This window comes from Leptosomus discolor, chromosome 1, assembly GCF_034619465.1.
Source record: "Leptosomus discolor isolate bLepDis1 chromosome 1, bLepDis1.hap2, whole genome shotgun sequence".
NCBI classification, from domain to species: domain Eukaryota; kingdom Metazoa; phylum Chordata; class Aves; order Leptosomiformes; family Leptosomidae; genus Leptosomus; species Leptosomus discolor.
The window spans coordinates 141,018,856-141,035,547 of NC_141391.1; the positions used below are offsets into that span (position 1 = coordinate 141,018,856).

Sequence of the window (16,692 nt, forward strand, 5' to 3'; positions counted from 1 at the left end):
CAACTGGATCTTGAAGAAAAATATAGACAGTGTCTACAAAGACTCAGGCTGGATATCTGAAATCTTTAAAAATAACTAGAAAAGCAACAAAAGGCTAAGAAGGGAAATACAGATTTAAAACAATGATGGACTTTGATTCCACTAAAAAGTTTTGTCTAACACATAAAAGGATGTCACTCGCAGTTAATGAAAACACAAGAGAGAGTCCTACTAAATAAGCACATACTCAAAAAAAGGTATCGCAAGAAGTTGTCAGCAATCATACTATAGAAACAAACTACAGAAAAATAGGGAGGCTTGATGCACCATATATGTTTATATGTCCCTTCTTTTTTATCACAAAGAAAAAACAACCTTGAGTTTCTTTTTAGGCAGCAGATTGAAATTTCTACTTCAAAACAAAAATAAAAAGAACCAGTACGGCAGCACTGTTCGATTTACATATGCTTTGAGTAGTCAGCTGCACATTGGTATTTGTGACACAAACGTCTGTAATTAATAAACTACTAAAGCTTATGATGTTTTAAAAGATGTCCTCGATTCTTTCTTAATTAATTGTATTTTCACACTATGTGACTACAACTCAAAAAGTCTCCTGCGCATACAGTCAAAGCTATTGTTATGGAAAGCAGGTATAAGTAATTTTAATTTGCGAGAAGCAAGAAGGAACTTTAGATGATTGGTTTTTTTTAAATTAGCTGTTGGAAACTATGTCACTGTAAAAGATGGATAAATTACTGCAAATATTTTCACCTAAATTCTTGCTTTTTCTTCAATTATTTCAAACAATGCATCTCATTGTTTTTCAATCACAGAATCAGAACTGAAGGAACAGCTTTCAGAATTGCTTTAAAACAGCCATTCCAAACACTGAAATTATACTTTGTCTTATTCAAAGAGATTAAAACCATCATAAACTAGGTACCAATCATGTAAAAATCATTTGTTTCGAAAGGAACTGGCCTCTTCCAAGATGGGAAGGAGATCTGAAGAGCTCCTCCTTTCCTCACTTTAATCCAAATCCAGAAAACATTCAAACCTGACTCCATGTCAGTTAACACTGGGAATAGGGAGGTCTCATTTTGTGGAGGTGAAGCATGGCTTTGGATCACGTTTTAGCTTCCCCATGTTCTGCAGTCATATGCACACCTCTGCGTTCTCCTCTTAGATCCCACCACGCTTTAGAGTGTGCAGACTGCCCTCTGAAGCACAGCTCCCGGCTTGTGCTTCACGCTCAAATTGTCCAGTAGACTTGCAAAACCCCATCATATATTTCTGACTGAAATGGCAGCTGAGGCCACTCTTTTCTGAGCTTAAACAATGGCTAGGGGACTTTTTTCCCTACAAAAGATTAGAGTATTAAGGACAAAACCATCAGAGATAATCCAACATTTCATCGAAGATTCATCTTGTGAATACCTCCATTTGCTCCAGTGGATTTAAACCAAGAGTACACCTAATGTTTGGACTTTATTCTGAGCAAACACTCATATGGAGCAAGTTCTGAGACGAAACTATGGAAGCTACAGGTAGGTCTCTTTAAAAAACACTGTGGCTTTCACTCCACTATACTGAAGCACGTTTCCTATTCTCTAACAGAGGAATAATGCATACACATATGACAAAGCCAGGCAGGACTACTCAGGAAGGGGCAGGCTGGTTATCATTCTGTCCCCACCACACGTTCTCTGTTCCACCAGCAGTAAAAGCATGAATTTTTAAAAGGAGCTGTTCCAGTATATTTCATATTCTCATTCCAAAATTTTCCCTTTTTTTGAGTTCACTCATCATTTTAACTCTCCCAAGTCAAATGACAGAGTCCTTCTGAGACTATGAAAGCTAAAGCTTTTGTTTGCCTTGGTAGCATGCAAACTTTTTTTTTTTTTTTTTTAATAAATTAGTAGGGAATATCTTATTATTCAGTCAAGGAGAACTTAACTAAGATTGCCACCTTGTCCCCTTTTCCTCCAGTCTGATGAGATGGCACAGACTCAGGGGTTTCAGCTCATCACCTGGCAGCTCTGCCCATAGCTTCAAAAATCACAACGGTTCCTCCAAGGAAAATAAACACAAAAGGACCATTTAGAATTAACACCAGCTAAATCAGACAAATACCAAGTTCTTACGACTTTCAGGGCGGCTTTGAGTGAATGAAGAACAACGAGCTACAACAAACATTTACTAAATAGTTGTTCGTGATTAAAGTTGAAGCAGTAAATACATGGCCCACTGCAATTTGATGTTGAATATACTAGGAGGAGAAAAAAAAAAGTCCTGAAGATCTCTTTTAAAGTGTTATCACGTAGCACTGCCTAATACAGCAGATGGAAGAGGTTCTTACGTGGACAGTTATAGTGAATCTGGGGTACTCAGTGTGTCTGTTAACACATCTATTTCACGCTTTGTCAGTTTGGTTTCAATGGTTTCATTAATAACTTTCATATCTCGCTATTTCCCCCATCCCAAAACTGTTCCTTGAGTGAGAAACATCCTAGTGGGTTAGCAGGTAGTAGCTTTTGAATTGCAAGAATGCGAATCTGCTTATGGATTTGAGTCTTATGCTGGGTGGTTAGTTTCGAAGAAGGTAAAAAGTAATTATTATCATGTGTATAACTGGCTTCAGGAAGAGAAGTTACTATGTGTAAAATTCTCCCCCCACTGTAAGTCAGAAGACAAATTACCACAGATTTTGCTGCCCTAACAAATCACACCGCACTAGAGGACTAGTTTTGCTAAAGTTGATATTCATCTGGATGACAGTCTGTTTATGGCTCAAATTCAGGTACATACCTATGTATAACCCAAGTCCATCATGTTCCTGAAAAATCATAATCTAGGCTCACTAAAGGATGAGGTACAAAAAGTGTGCACAGTGAAACACAATCTTAGACTTCATTAGGATGAGCAGTGTTAAATACTGCTATTTGTTTCTTACTGTATACATTTCTTTAGTTCAGGATTGTGATTACTAATGCTATTTTAACAAGCACACTGATGCCAAAAACAAGCCAAAAGGAAAGAAATATGCAATGTGTACTTTAAAGAGGTGCTTTTATAGCATATGACAGCATCTATTATATGTTGCCAGAATTTTTTAAAAATAAATAATTGTAAGCATTAAATGATCGAATAGTCAAATACGCTATGTACCCATAGCTTCTCTCCATGTCACAACAGAAAGTCAGATGATAAATGCAGTTAACATTTATGCCAACAATTTCCTTTCTGCCTTTTGTTAGTTTTTTTAAAGTAATCCGTATCCCTTCAGCTGCACAACCTTTCCAGGACAGACTAGAAAAATGATTACGTGTGGCTACACAGCACCTCAGGTTTTGTTTTCAGAAAACAAAAGCTTATCACAAATAAACTACAGATCTGTTACAGCCACAGTTAGGCCTTAGATTATAGTATATTGTTATTGTTATATTTTAAAACAAGATTAAGCTGAAATATTTGGCTCATAATTCATCTGTAGAAAAGCACTAAGTTTACATATTATATACTCAGCTGCTTTTAAGGATGAAGGCTGAAAGCATCAACATGATTCCTACTCATCACCTTGAGGAATACAGTATGAAAAATGTGGTAAGGGGTGTAGTAAGATAAAGCCATAGTATTTTCCAAACATACCTGCTAACTGGATGATGCCATGTCTCGCAACATCATAGTAGGGGTGATTGATATTTAGCTCGGGATCCTCAAGTGGTAGAGGCATAAATGTTTCTTCCTGTTCTGCCTGTGTATCTTCCTCTTCATCTTTCTGCAGTTCTAAAGAAGCAAGCAAGAATGCTTAAGAGCTAATGAACGGAGAAAAGCTTTTGCCTCCAACACATTATTGAAGGGTTGAATTTTAGCTCAGTTTGACAAAAAACACAGGCCTTTATCACTATTTGTTGCGGTTTCAAATCAGTTTCTTTTTCTTTAACCCTTCTCATGTGTGTGAAAAGCAACCGTTCAATACCTCAAAGCTACCTTTGCATCCTCCTTAAAATCAATATTTACTGTGATGCTCATGAAAATCTCAACAATGACTGGACAGTTGGCATGCTGTGACCTTGCTATTCACAACCGCTGGTGTTGTCTCATCATTTTCTACACTCCCGCAATCTGCTTGTTGTATCCATCTACAGCTACTTGCCTTTCATTTCAAGGTTGCCCAAATGGAGAAGTCAAAGTTTCAGTACACTAACATGTGCATTGACAGCTACTCCACATTAACACCCCATGTGAATGCCTTCTGAGAGCAGACTCATTACTTTGCATAAAGGCAGCAAACCGCAAATAAATCTCCATCTCACCTCCCCCAAAACCCACCATTTCCTTGAAATCCTTTAACCTTCTGAACTTGCAATAGGCAAGGCAGACAAATGTCCATCCAACATAGACTCCAGTTAGAGGCAAAGCAAAGGTGTAAGTCTGCTCAAAAGCCTAGTAAAATCAATGGGGACCCTTCCGCCAACTTCAGTAGATTCTGGACTAGATCCTAGAAGTACAATCTCCTCTGCACTGATACGAGCAACACAATGTCAGTTGATCTCGGTCCAGGGTTTTTTGGTTTCATTTTGGGTTTCCCCCCCCCCAGTTTTTTCCAAACTGTTTTAAGGCTCAAAAAGAGATGATTCTAAGTATGTATCCAAACGAACACAGACTCTGGGATTGTCACTAATGCTTCTACGCTATTCAAGTGAATGCTTCCTAGAAACTGACAGGAATAACATTAAATTCACACACTAAAACACAAGTGTCTTGGTGGCTTAAGAGAAGAAAAGCACACATACAGAGAAAAATTAACGTTCTGATAAGGTGCACCACCTCCTGTACATCATTCACCTCTTTTTACCATGCAAGGTTTAATAAGGTAGAATTAACAGTTTTATCTATAACTTTATTAGTGCCACTTTAAAAAGTACTTCAAGAACATTTTTCCCTTTCATCATCTGCATACTTCGTATGCCTTGACCACCACGCAAGACACACTAGGGCAGAGAAAATATATTAAGTATTGATTTCAGCCAGATTTATGTGCCAGTAGCTAATAAGCGTTAGAGAAAAACTCTTACTAAATATTTCGGAATGCTTTCCACTCACAGTGTCTCACTATCTTTCTATCCTATAAACAGTCACACGAAAGCTTTCTTGTCTCATTTTTATTTTTAATGTGATTTGTACCAAAAATGCATTTCACAAGGATGAAAAATGCCACTAGTGGTTGAGCTTCTCAAAGACAAAGAGGAGTCAGGAACATGTGTACTATTTTTACATTTCTTTATGTCTGAATTCACATTAAAGCCTTATCAGAAAATAAATCAGCAGTCCTATAAGTAAAAAAAAAAAAAAAAATCTGCCTTCAGAAATACACCGTTAGAATCCTTTTCAAACACACAAAAAAGTTTAAATTCTTATTATTATCTCCAAAATGTGTATTTTTCTACCCTTTAAAAGTGTACAATATATAAAAAGCTACACTAACTGCAAAAGTATTCTTTCACTTTAAAGAATGTTTCTGTCCCAAGAGCTGGGAATAATAATAGAAACATAATGCAGTATATGAATTTCACAATTTTTCCCTTTTTTAAATATTTAAGTCATATTAAAACTCAGAACAAAGAAAACACTATTTTGTTTATTGGTGGGTTTTTTCCCATGCCTGGGCACTGTAACCACCTAAAGTAACAAAAAGTTGTAAAGGGGTGAGAGAAGAAGATAGAAAATGCTACTCTGTGGGGATATGAAGCAGTGGCTGTGAATCATTTACCATAATCCACTGAAACTTAATGGGCTTTTATTAAAGTGAAATGTATATTTAAGTTAAACACAACAGAAACAACCAGTATGTTAACTACAGCCTTTGGTACAGAGAGGCAGAGGCTAACTCCTTCTGTAAAACATTATTTTGTACTGTGCATAAAGACAGACAGGTTTCCAAAGAGCAGGGGTAAGGATTTGTAACAAAGTACAGATATCAAGCTGCGGGCTTTGAGATGTGCCAAAGAACTAGAGATACACACGCCCATTTGTATTGCGCTTATTCACAGGGACTAAAGAAGTCCCAACAGTTACCACATCTACTGAAAAGCGAGTTAACCCTAACCTAGTAAGATACTACTTTGTATATTTTTTCTTTTCCTTTTTTTCATTTTTTAAATGTGTGAACAAGAGGAGTGGAGCTTAAGAGATGTTTTGTAATAAGCACAAATAAAGAAGAAGATACATTGCTCCAAACTGAGGGAGACCTCAGCTCCATTTTTCTCCTGCAAATGATTGAGTTTACTGAACTGCTCCATGAGCTATAGCAGAGGATCCTCTGTTACTACTGACACTGCTATTGCTGTTTAACCCAGGCTGGGAGACAACATGAGGGCCCTGATCCAGAGCTTGCCAACACTGCAGGGAAAATTGCTTTCAACTGATTTTGAATCAGGCCCTAGGAGTAAAAAGCCATCCAGCTGCTACTGAAAGGCATGATGTGGGGAAATCAGAACTAAGGTGAGGGACAGGGAAAGGGTGGCTGAGGTGGGGGAAAAAAAAAAAAAAAAAAATCTGGAAAACTCTTGCTTTGGGGTTCAGTCTGGCATCCTCAAAAACGCAAGGGAAAAAAAAAAAAGTAATGCTGATCTTTCAAAATGATGAGGCCCCTAATGCCATGGCCATATTGCTCAGCTCAACTAACATCTTTGGAGATAACATGCAATACAGTAATCTCTATGCTCATTCAATACTTGTCTGTTTGGAGTAATGACTCCCATTTGTGCCACAGTATGTGATGATGGTGATATTCCAATAGCCTAGAATTGCACTAGGAACATCTACCAATAATTCATAAAAGCTGCATGTATTAAACTAACCTTCAACCCTAATGGCTTTAATAGGGTACACATCAGTACAGTGGCTGTAACTCATATTGGATTGCTCCAAGAAGTATTAACAAAGTGTTGGTGAAGCCTCTCACTACTGAATATGCTCTGTTAAATCACCTGTAACTCTACACAGATGCCATTTGAAGTATAATAAAATATACTTACCTATTTCAGCTAACTTCTCATAGTCAATCTCAGACATGTCTCCCCTTAGGAACAAGTCTATGCAGATCTTGCTAAGTGATTCTTGCAGGATGAAATGGTCCTTGAGCCAACCCTATAAAAACAAACAAAAGTATCTGTCACCAGAATGTGGCACGTTTTACTCACTACACATATAAAAAGAAAAGAAAAAACCACCCCAGAAATCCTACTGCCCAATTATTGTCGAGGAACCAACTCACTGGAATTTGGCCACAATTTTCTTACAACATAGAGTATTATAAAAGTATTTTAAACCAAGAAAAGCTATGTATAGTAACAAGACTTTCAATAAATTGGCCTGGTTTTATTTCAGGGGGGTTGTTCTTCTAAATACTTACACATTACACATTTCTAACGATAAACATCAGAATTGCAGATTAAATCACTCCTGGAAACAACTTAAACCTTTATTTTTTCCTTAAATTTTATTTCTCTGATGAAGAAGATAGACATACTCCATCCCCTCACACCAAAGTCTATATTCTATAGTAATTCTAAGTTTTATTACAGGAAACATTCCATACCTCACATTTCACACGAAATAGCTTCATGAAAATTTCAAGTGAGCATTAACATAAAAAAACTGAAAAAACAGCAGTTCCTGGGCATAATCACTGCTTTTTGTCAAATGGTCTGTGGAGCGCTTTGTAAACAGAATACTAAGTAACACACCCAAAGTGAGCATCAGGAGCAAAGGATATGATTCCGAAGATCTGTTTCCCCAAGCAGCTGATCCAAAGAGCAGAATGAGTACTTCCCTTAAACTAAAAATCCAGACTCAGGTGTGGAGGTAAGAAAGAAATTGAGCTTTTATAACTCTCCTTTTAATTTAATTCAAACCCACTATTTTATACCAGTTTGGTTTCATCTAAACAGATTTAAAAAAAAAAAAAAAAAAAGAAAACAGGGAAATTCATAGCTTGGTTGCTGAAAAAAGGCATACACAAGCATGTTCTCCTCTGTCAAGAAGTTAAATTTGGTATTGCTCCTTCTATTCACTGAAACTGGGAAATTATTTTGGACCAAAAAAGGAGCAGACAGTTTGCCTGCTTGCTGCTGTCCACCCTGCACATCCCAAACCTTAAGCAGGTCCATTCCAGACCCACATGTCTGAAAGCTAGATACCATCCTGGTTTTTTAACCAGAGAAGGGACACATAAGTAGTTTTCTAGAAATGAAATGCACATCAAAAAAGCAAGTAAACGTCTGTTTTCCAATTTTCCTGAGGAGGGATTAGTAATTAGAGCAACACAGGTACCACATGTGTGAAGTAGAGCTGGGCTCTATCCGGCTACACAAAGTCTATCCTTTGGGTTTTGCTTTATGCAGGCAAAACAAATTTGCATCCTAGTACATGACTACAACTCCCAAGCACTACAGTAAAACAAGTACCTGCTAACCATCGTTAGATTTAAAAGAGCTTCTGATGGCTAATGAAGATTTTCCATAATTTTTCAAAACATTTCACAGATCTGATACTAATGTAATATAATTATTACCAAAGGCACCCATGCATTTCCACAACTTGCTGTACTGCAGATAAAATATGAACATGGTTCTACCACTTTGAAGACTTTCAAACACTTACCAACTATTTTGTAACAATCTTACTAGTTTCATGTTGAAAATAATTATCTCCATTTACAGGAAACACTCAATTTAAAAGCGCATACACGGGGAAAAGTCCCATTAAGTCCAAAACAGAAAATTATGCAGTTTCTCATTGAGCAACATTTTTTTTTAAGAAATGAAAGCAATTCTGGGCCAGCTATATTTCAGTTCATGTTAATTTTATCACATGGTATTCAAAATGGTAGTTTTGAATGTTTTTTTAAAATTATGATGCAAAAAAAACCCCAAACTTAGTTATTGATATTCCAAGCAGTAATTAATTTATTATTATTATTATTGTGAGCAGTAGACACTTCTAAAATTAACAATTAGCAACTAGTATGATGCATGGGTTTTTTAGCAACTATCTTGTGGCAGGTATTGTAGGTGATTTAGTAATTTATGTAGTTTCCTCATTAGTACTTGGTATATTATCTCATCACGTGTACCTGTGATGGTAAGGAATAAATGGTACATAAGTATCTACTTCGACTAAACAAAATTTAAAAATGGTTTTGAAGCAAAGTGTAGTCGCAAAAAAAGGAAAGTTGACTTTTTCTATCTTATCTGAACAATTTCCTCCCAACTTTTTTTCCTAAAGAAAACGTTTACATGTAGGAATGTAATGATACTGAGAAGTTTTCAAGGGGCTCCAAATACAACCTACAGCTCACAACTATATTCACACTTCTTAGCCTACAACTCCAGTATTCCAAGCAGACCTTTCTGCTCTTTGCTGAAGCTGGAACTTTACCACAATAAGCTCTTTGTGACTTATTTTTCTGTTACATTTTTCAATTCAGTTTTCATAGACCTGCATTCAGCCCAACTTTGAGAACAAAGAAAGCCAATGTTCAATATATCTGATCTTCAGAGACTTCATCCCAACCAAGTATTTCCCAAAGCTCTTATAAGGAAATGAGGCTCACCTTCGTTCTAAACTACCTATTTATACCAGGCCTTTCTATCCTATTGAATTTAACCATAAATCATAAATAAAATCATAAGTCATAAAAACTAGGCTATATCTTCGACACTAGAATGCTTTTCAGATGACATGAGTAATGAAAGTCTCAATGAATTGAAGGAACAGGGAAAAAAAGCCATCTCGAGCCCCAGCTTGAAGGGGAAAAAAGAAAAAAAAAAGATACAATCCTTCTGCTGCATAGCATGAAACAAAAAACAATTTCGCCTTCATACTAATTGCTGTCACTATAGTTAGAAGTAGTGGCTCAATTTGAAGAGGACAGATTTAAATCTCTCCCAAAACCTGCTGAAAAACATCTGGCTTTTGAACAGCAAAGTTACTGCACAAGTGAGAACAACTACGATAGCGTTAAAACATTTGTAAATGTTTAACACACAAAGTTACCAGGAAGCTAGAAATAATTTAAATGGAATCAAAGAATAAGGGAAACGGGGAAGAAACCATCTGCCTGGTTTTCAGCTTACTGTTCCCTTGGGGCAGCAATTAGAAAGTTTCCAGCTACAAGACAAATTTACTGTAGCACCCTCGGAAATTGATTTCCCGTTGACCGCAGCATTCTCTGTTCCTAGGAGATAACATAATCTCCTTAATAGCGTTCCATGCCACGTATCACTGTTTCTAGTAAACTGTCAGATTTAGTGCCTTCCCTCACCTCACCCCACCAAAAAGGCAGTAAAAAAAGCCCTGAAAATTCAGAGCCAAACTACAAGCCTTCTATTAATAAAAGAAATTTTGAAGTATTTTACAAAATACCACATCCTATATCCCTCCACAGGAAAGCTTATTACTTACTGACATCCCTAAAAGAGCATTACTTTAACAAAAATGAAGGCAGTCACACATGCAAAACCACTTGATAATGAACTCGCATCTATGGGTAGTCCAAACAAAGGCGAGGGATTCCTCCCAACATTTGTCAAGACGCAGACGTCTTTGATTCCTATTCTTTTTGTTCACTCAGCTGTCAGATATGTTCTTCTTCAAATTTAAATAGTGTGGTTTCTCTTCATTTTTTTTTTCCTGATGTTCTCGCCTTCCACTGGTATTCTTTGTTACTTTTAAAAGGTGCGACACAGCTCACCGTGTAACATCAGCCCGCAATTTACATTTTGATAGGATGAGAATTCTGCGTAAACCCAGTATTTGCTAAGGCATCTACAAAACTAGGTAAAGTGGTTTCAGAAGATTATTTTATTATTTACAATATTGCAGGAACTCTGCTATGGAATTTATAAACACAGCAACACATGATCTGAGTGCATAACGTACTCGTGAAAAGTGTATTCAAAACATCCTCCTTTTCTTCCCATAGGTTGTCTGCACTAAATAGTATTTTTTCCTCAGTGTATTTCCCATACAAAACCAAAGTCCACATTCATCACTAGCAGTTGGTTTCAGGTATTTGACATAATTTATTTTCATATTCTTTATTGGCCTACCATTCTTTGGCAATACGTGGGTGAAAATCAGCTAGACCACGCATAGCAAGTAGACACCAAGACTGCCAGGGAGTGCACACAGGGCTGTAGTTCTGCGGGCCTCTTATTTTAAGGACAGATTTGGGGCTAGTTCAGCTAATGTCAAAAGCCTATCTTGTTACTCAGAGGGTCTGTCACAACCTAGAACCATTTTCGTGACAGAATAAATAAAATCAAGAGGATTACTGTACTTCTACACATACCACGCACAGATTAGCTTTTTAAAAGGAAACTGGTTCAAGAGCAGAGCAGCTGAACACTCATCTGAGTCATATAAGAGCAACACAGCTGATGGCAGATTTCCTTCAGTGCTCACCATCTCTTCACAGCCTTTTCCTCCAACAAGCTCCCTGTCCCAGATCCCAGATCTCTGCTGCAGCAGCACTAACGCCCAGCCAACTACTCTTGTTCTTCCAGCTTCTGCTTCCTACTTTGTGTAAAATGCTGTGAGGGTGGGCTACCTAAGGGTGTGGAACACACACTCACTCATTTCAAAATACCAGTGTTTTTAAATGTTGCCATTGAGATCTGCATCCCAGGTGAAAATACAGAAAACCCTTTCTTCTTTGCAGTTTCTACGAATTATCACACCATAGAAACTCCTAAGTTTCACTTGGCAGCACAAAGGGGGTTTGTTTTATTTTAAAAGAACTCCAAAAACCAAAAAAACACAGTACAGGGGCCATGCTAACACTTCCCAGCTATCCTCTTTCCTCTCTTTCCCTCTATTCTCCCTTGCCCTCTATTTTCTCTTGGTTCCCTCTCTGTCAGGCCACTGTTTATACTGTATGAGTAAGCCAACTGAGAGCAGAGATTTACACACGGGACCCAAACTCCCCTAAACTGCCGTATGCACTTGGTCTTGTATTTCCCCTAGACAAAAAACCCCCATCGCTTTACCCGCGAGAGCTGGTGCCTCTTCTGCCTTCTCAGCATCACAACAGTGGGCAGCGCAGTGCTACCACTGCACACGGAGAGGCTGCAGGTAGGCAGGAGATATGGTACAGCCCTGCTCACTGCTGTACCTTCCACCAGCACCAAGGGGTGAAGGAAGAGGGAGCCTGTAACGCACAGCCACTCTCCATTCTATCTGACAGCTGTTTGCATCTTTTGAAGAATACATAGGGTGCTAAAGTCAGGCCTACACTCTGTGATAGAGATGTGCAGATGTGTGATGTAAACACCCAACTGTACCTACCATGCTGACCAGATCAGAAATGCGAAGTATGTAAGCAAAAAAGCTGCATGGCTGCATCTCCGGTTTTGCACAGGACTGAGATACCCTTTTCAAAACGGAAATACTACGAAGCCTGAAAAAGTAAATATTCTAGTGTTACTTCCACACGTCAATATTGATGAGAAGTGCTACTGAACCCTGAAATTCTGGAAAATTTATAACAGCTTTAACTTTATTAAAATTTTCCATTTGGGCTCTAATCCCAAATTAATTTTAATAGTGTAGTAAGTTCCATTGATTTTGGTGCAGTAAAGACAAATATACACAAATTCCTAGAACTAGCCACATTTCTCTGCAGTGTCAAAATATTTTTAACCAAACTTTCCACCAAAAATTTATTTTCAAAGGAAAAAAATAATTCAGCAAATTGAAAAAAAAAAAAAATTTGAGGGATGATGATACACAGGTTGGTAAATTAACAAACACAATTAGAAAAATCATTATTTTGAAGAGTTCAATGCAAGTTTACAAAAGGCTATCCAACTACGTATACATATTTCAATCAAATTTAAAAGCATAATCTCTATTCTTAATTGCATCTATATAAATTTATTTCCATATCACTTAACACCCAAAAACGTCATGCTAAAATTTAAAGCGATATATCAGAAACATTTCTGCAACTGTTCAGAATTTACTTTGTGTATAAATTTTACACGGTTTGGGTTCTTACATGTTAAGCTGACACCTCTGTTCTTTCAGAATTAACAAAAACAGTGAAGAATTTGTAATGGTTAAAACTACTCATCTCCATACAAAATAACACTGCGCTGTAGCATCACTGTCCCAGAAATAATGTAAGACCTTACCTGGTTTTAAGGCTAAGCTGAAAAACATTACGTTAAAATGTAAGAGTAAAAATAAAAATTAAATGCATATGGCCTTAAAAAGAATCCAAAGAAAGACTTTATCCTTCTATATCACATTACTTTTGGGAGATTTTAAGCTTCTTTTCGTATAATGAGCAGAGAAGAAGCACGCACAAAGGTTAATTCCTGTGATGGATTGAGACACAGCCTTAAAAATCAGAAAGGAAGACAATCTCCCTGTCACGAGTATGCTCTATCGTACCAAGTTACACACTGATCAAACAGCACTGATTTCTCTGAAAGCAATTTTCTACTAAGCTCATCCATTCAGAGCTTGGAAAATAGGAGAACAGCATTTGCTTGGTGATGGTATATATTGTCCTAAACTTGGAAAGAAGCCCAAGTTCATGCAGCTGGGGTTTTTTCCAGTATTTACTCTTAGATAAGTACTAAACCATTATTCTTTAATTACCCACCCCCCACCTCCAACACCTGAATTGCTTTGTTTCTTTGAAATGTTGAAGCTACACAGGAATGTGGCTTGCTCCTCCAATGCCAGGGCCACTCAGGGCACATCTGCCTTGTAAATCTGAGCCACGAAAAAATGACTCTCCATGGCAGAGCCACGCAGCATAGCTCTCAACCTGGCAATAACTGTGGACACTGTGCTACGGGTATTTGGCACTTCTGTGGTCCTCACCCCCACACTTCTCTACAGAGCCTGCGCCCCAAACCCTGTTTCCTTACTCCCAGGCATTCCTGCTCTTAGGTCTAGGGACTCTGGTTTTGATGCCAATTTTTGCTAGCAACTGGCCCCTGGCTCTTTGTGCTTACATTCTTCTAACACTCCCACCTCAAGATGGGATGGATAACCCTGTCTTCTGCTCAGCCAAATGCCAACTCTCTGGTAAACCTGACCCTCACTGGCAATGCGAAGAAGGAGGGGGAGTCAGTGACCTGCTACTTGCTGTTCCCTCCATGATCATATTTTTAGTCACGTATGTCTCTGTGCTCATTCAAGTGGCTCTTTATTCCTCCTTTGATTTAACTCCTCTCACTTTGTTTTCTTGTCTTCTCATCCACCAAGTTCTTCCTTTCTCCTTCTTTCTGTCTAGCCTTCCCCTTTGTTCATCTCTGTCTTCCCCTCCACCACGACTCTCTTGTTTTCCAACCTCTCCCTTGTTCCTTCACCTTGGCTTAGCTTCTCTGTGCATAAGTTTTCACCTGCAACCACCACAAAATCACCTGGTTAACACAATCCTCTGCTCTGCTCATGTCCAAGTTCTCCTGCCCGAAGCACTTGCTCTTCTCATTTCTCCCCCTCCCTGGCACAATCAGACTGTGAGCTCTCTGGCTGCACATGAATAAATGAACCTCCAAGGCTGCAGGCCCTCCAGGAACAATGGGAATGAAAAGTCCATAACTGCAGAAAAGGTGTTCCTTTAGACCACTACATTTCTTACTGCTACTCTGATACGTTTTAGAACAGAAAATGTCTGAAACTTGCAGGCAGATCTTTTATTTGTACAACTTCCTAAACTATTAAGGCTTAAGAATTCATCCCACTATACTTCTTCCACTTAAACTGTTAATGATGAAACCTGACTGGATGAGTAAATGTATTTGTTTGTATTCCCTTAGTACTTACAATTATACTGGTAACTAGAACTGTAATTTTCTAAGCAATAGTTTTCATTTGTGATAGTGTTTGGTGAAGCTTGATGGCTCAATAACCTGGTACACAAACAATTTTCATCACTGAGTTACTGTGTGAATGCAAACTCCAGGTTCATCACATGGATGTATAGCAGAAAAGATAGGAGAGACCAGTAACTTAACAAAAGAGTATACATTTCTATTAAAGATGATAAATTTAATTTTAAAGCATCCTCTTAACCCCCATTGGTTCGAACCTTGTTTAGAACAAAAGTGTAATAATGTTGAAGGGAGGGGAGGAGGTGCCTACATGCCATATTATACCTGTTCTGATGATAAATCAGACTTCAGTTTCTGATACCATCAACTAGGTAATTTTTAACTAGCACTGCATTCATTTAAAGCAAACATCCACTGTATATAAAATAGGTAAAGCAACATTTGCTACACTGTGCAAGAAAGTGAATTCTCAGCAGGGAGGATGGTAAACACTGTAGCACAATCCTGAAATGAGAAGTTTAGTTTTTGTTAGACAGATGTATTTTTCCTCTCAGAGAGAGCCCTGAGGGAGAACAACGTATTCATTAGGATTTTTTTATACATACACATTTGTATATAAGAAAATTTAGAACATAATCACCTGAAACAGTACAGATGCTGGAGTGGGAAAGAGATACAGAAGCACAGGGTTACTGCCTAGTGCAGCACAATCACACCCTTCCTGTGGCAGGGGCTGTGTTGCGGTTTGGGATGTCCTTTACAGGCTGTCCTGGGCCACGAACAACCCCCGTGGGATGCATGAACCCAACTCTGTCCACTCAGCTGACTCCAGACTGCAGGCTGCCATGCAGACTTCACTCACGTAATAAAACATTTTCCCACAGTTACATACTATGTCAAATCTCAAAGTATATTGCAGCTTGCCTGCCTCTAAAATGCTTGTGTTCACCTCTGTTGCAGGACTGGAGCAGGTAGGTAAACACAGCAGGTTATATTTTAAATCTACCAGTTCTACTAGACTGCCCATCACTAGTTTTCTTCCTCTACTGGGAAACCAGTGATGCATCGTCATTTCATTGACCATTAAATATGTAAGCACGGTCTCTTCCTCCCACCCTGCCATACCTTCTCTGCTGGAAGGAGTCAAAAATCTACTTATGGGAATAATTAAGCATGTCAGAGTGAAATAAAAATTGTTTCCCTACTGCATATGAATATCTGCATGTATCAGCCATTACCAGTTCTGAAAGCAATAAACTAAAAGGATTATTTCTACCCATTACTAGCAAAGAGGTTTTGGAAATACTCTTTTGTTTTCTGAAACAGTGTAGCTATTTTCTTATCACATCCACTCCTTCATCTGGCCCAGTGCAAGCACATGAAATAAAAAGTGCCTAATGTATAACCAATTAACAGAAAGCCATGTATGCTTGCTGTATCATTAGGACAAAATTATCTGAACATGGGTAAGTGGCTGCAATCTGACACACTACACCACCATTTTTTGATCCAGTGCAAATGTTTATTGACTAAACAAAGATTACTATAATGCAATCGTAATAAACATTAATGATCAATCATTTACGGAATTTTCTCTCTAAATTAATATACTGTAATACACACTAATGTGGCAGAATTATGTTGGGCTGAACTCATGTTTAACTAGCCCTTCCATCTCAAGGGATTACACACTTTCAATTGCAGACAAGTATACTTTTAAAACTGTGGGTTTTAATTAAATTAATCTGACAAGTTACTGGACAAAAGGTTGGTGTATTAAGATAAAAGGGGGGGGGTTAATTGCATAATTATTCACTGGGGATTCCTCTGGCTGGAATAAATTAGGGCTTTT

At 37.9% G+C, this 16,692-nt stretch overlaps 1 protein-coding gene across 1 annotated transcript in view; it reads right to left on the reverse strand.

Annotated features, from left to right (window-relative positions):
* The window catches only part of ARHGAP8 (Rho GTPase activating protein 8), a 57,270-nt gene extending 50,211 nt beyond the window's left edge, over window positions 1-7,059 (reverse strand). Inside the window, exons 1-2 of the mRNA XM_009949983.2 lie at window positions 7,023-7,059; window positions 3,631-3,768 (exon numbers count right to left, since the gene is read on the reverse strand). Coding sequence (XP_009948285.2) covers window positions 3,631-3,768; window positions 7,023-7,059 — 175 coding nt within the window. The remainder of the gene's footprint in view (window positions 1-3,630; window positions 3,769-7,022) is intronic.
* Between the last annotated feature and the right edge of the window lie 9,633 nt (window positions 7,060-16,692).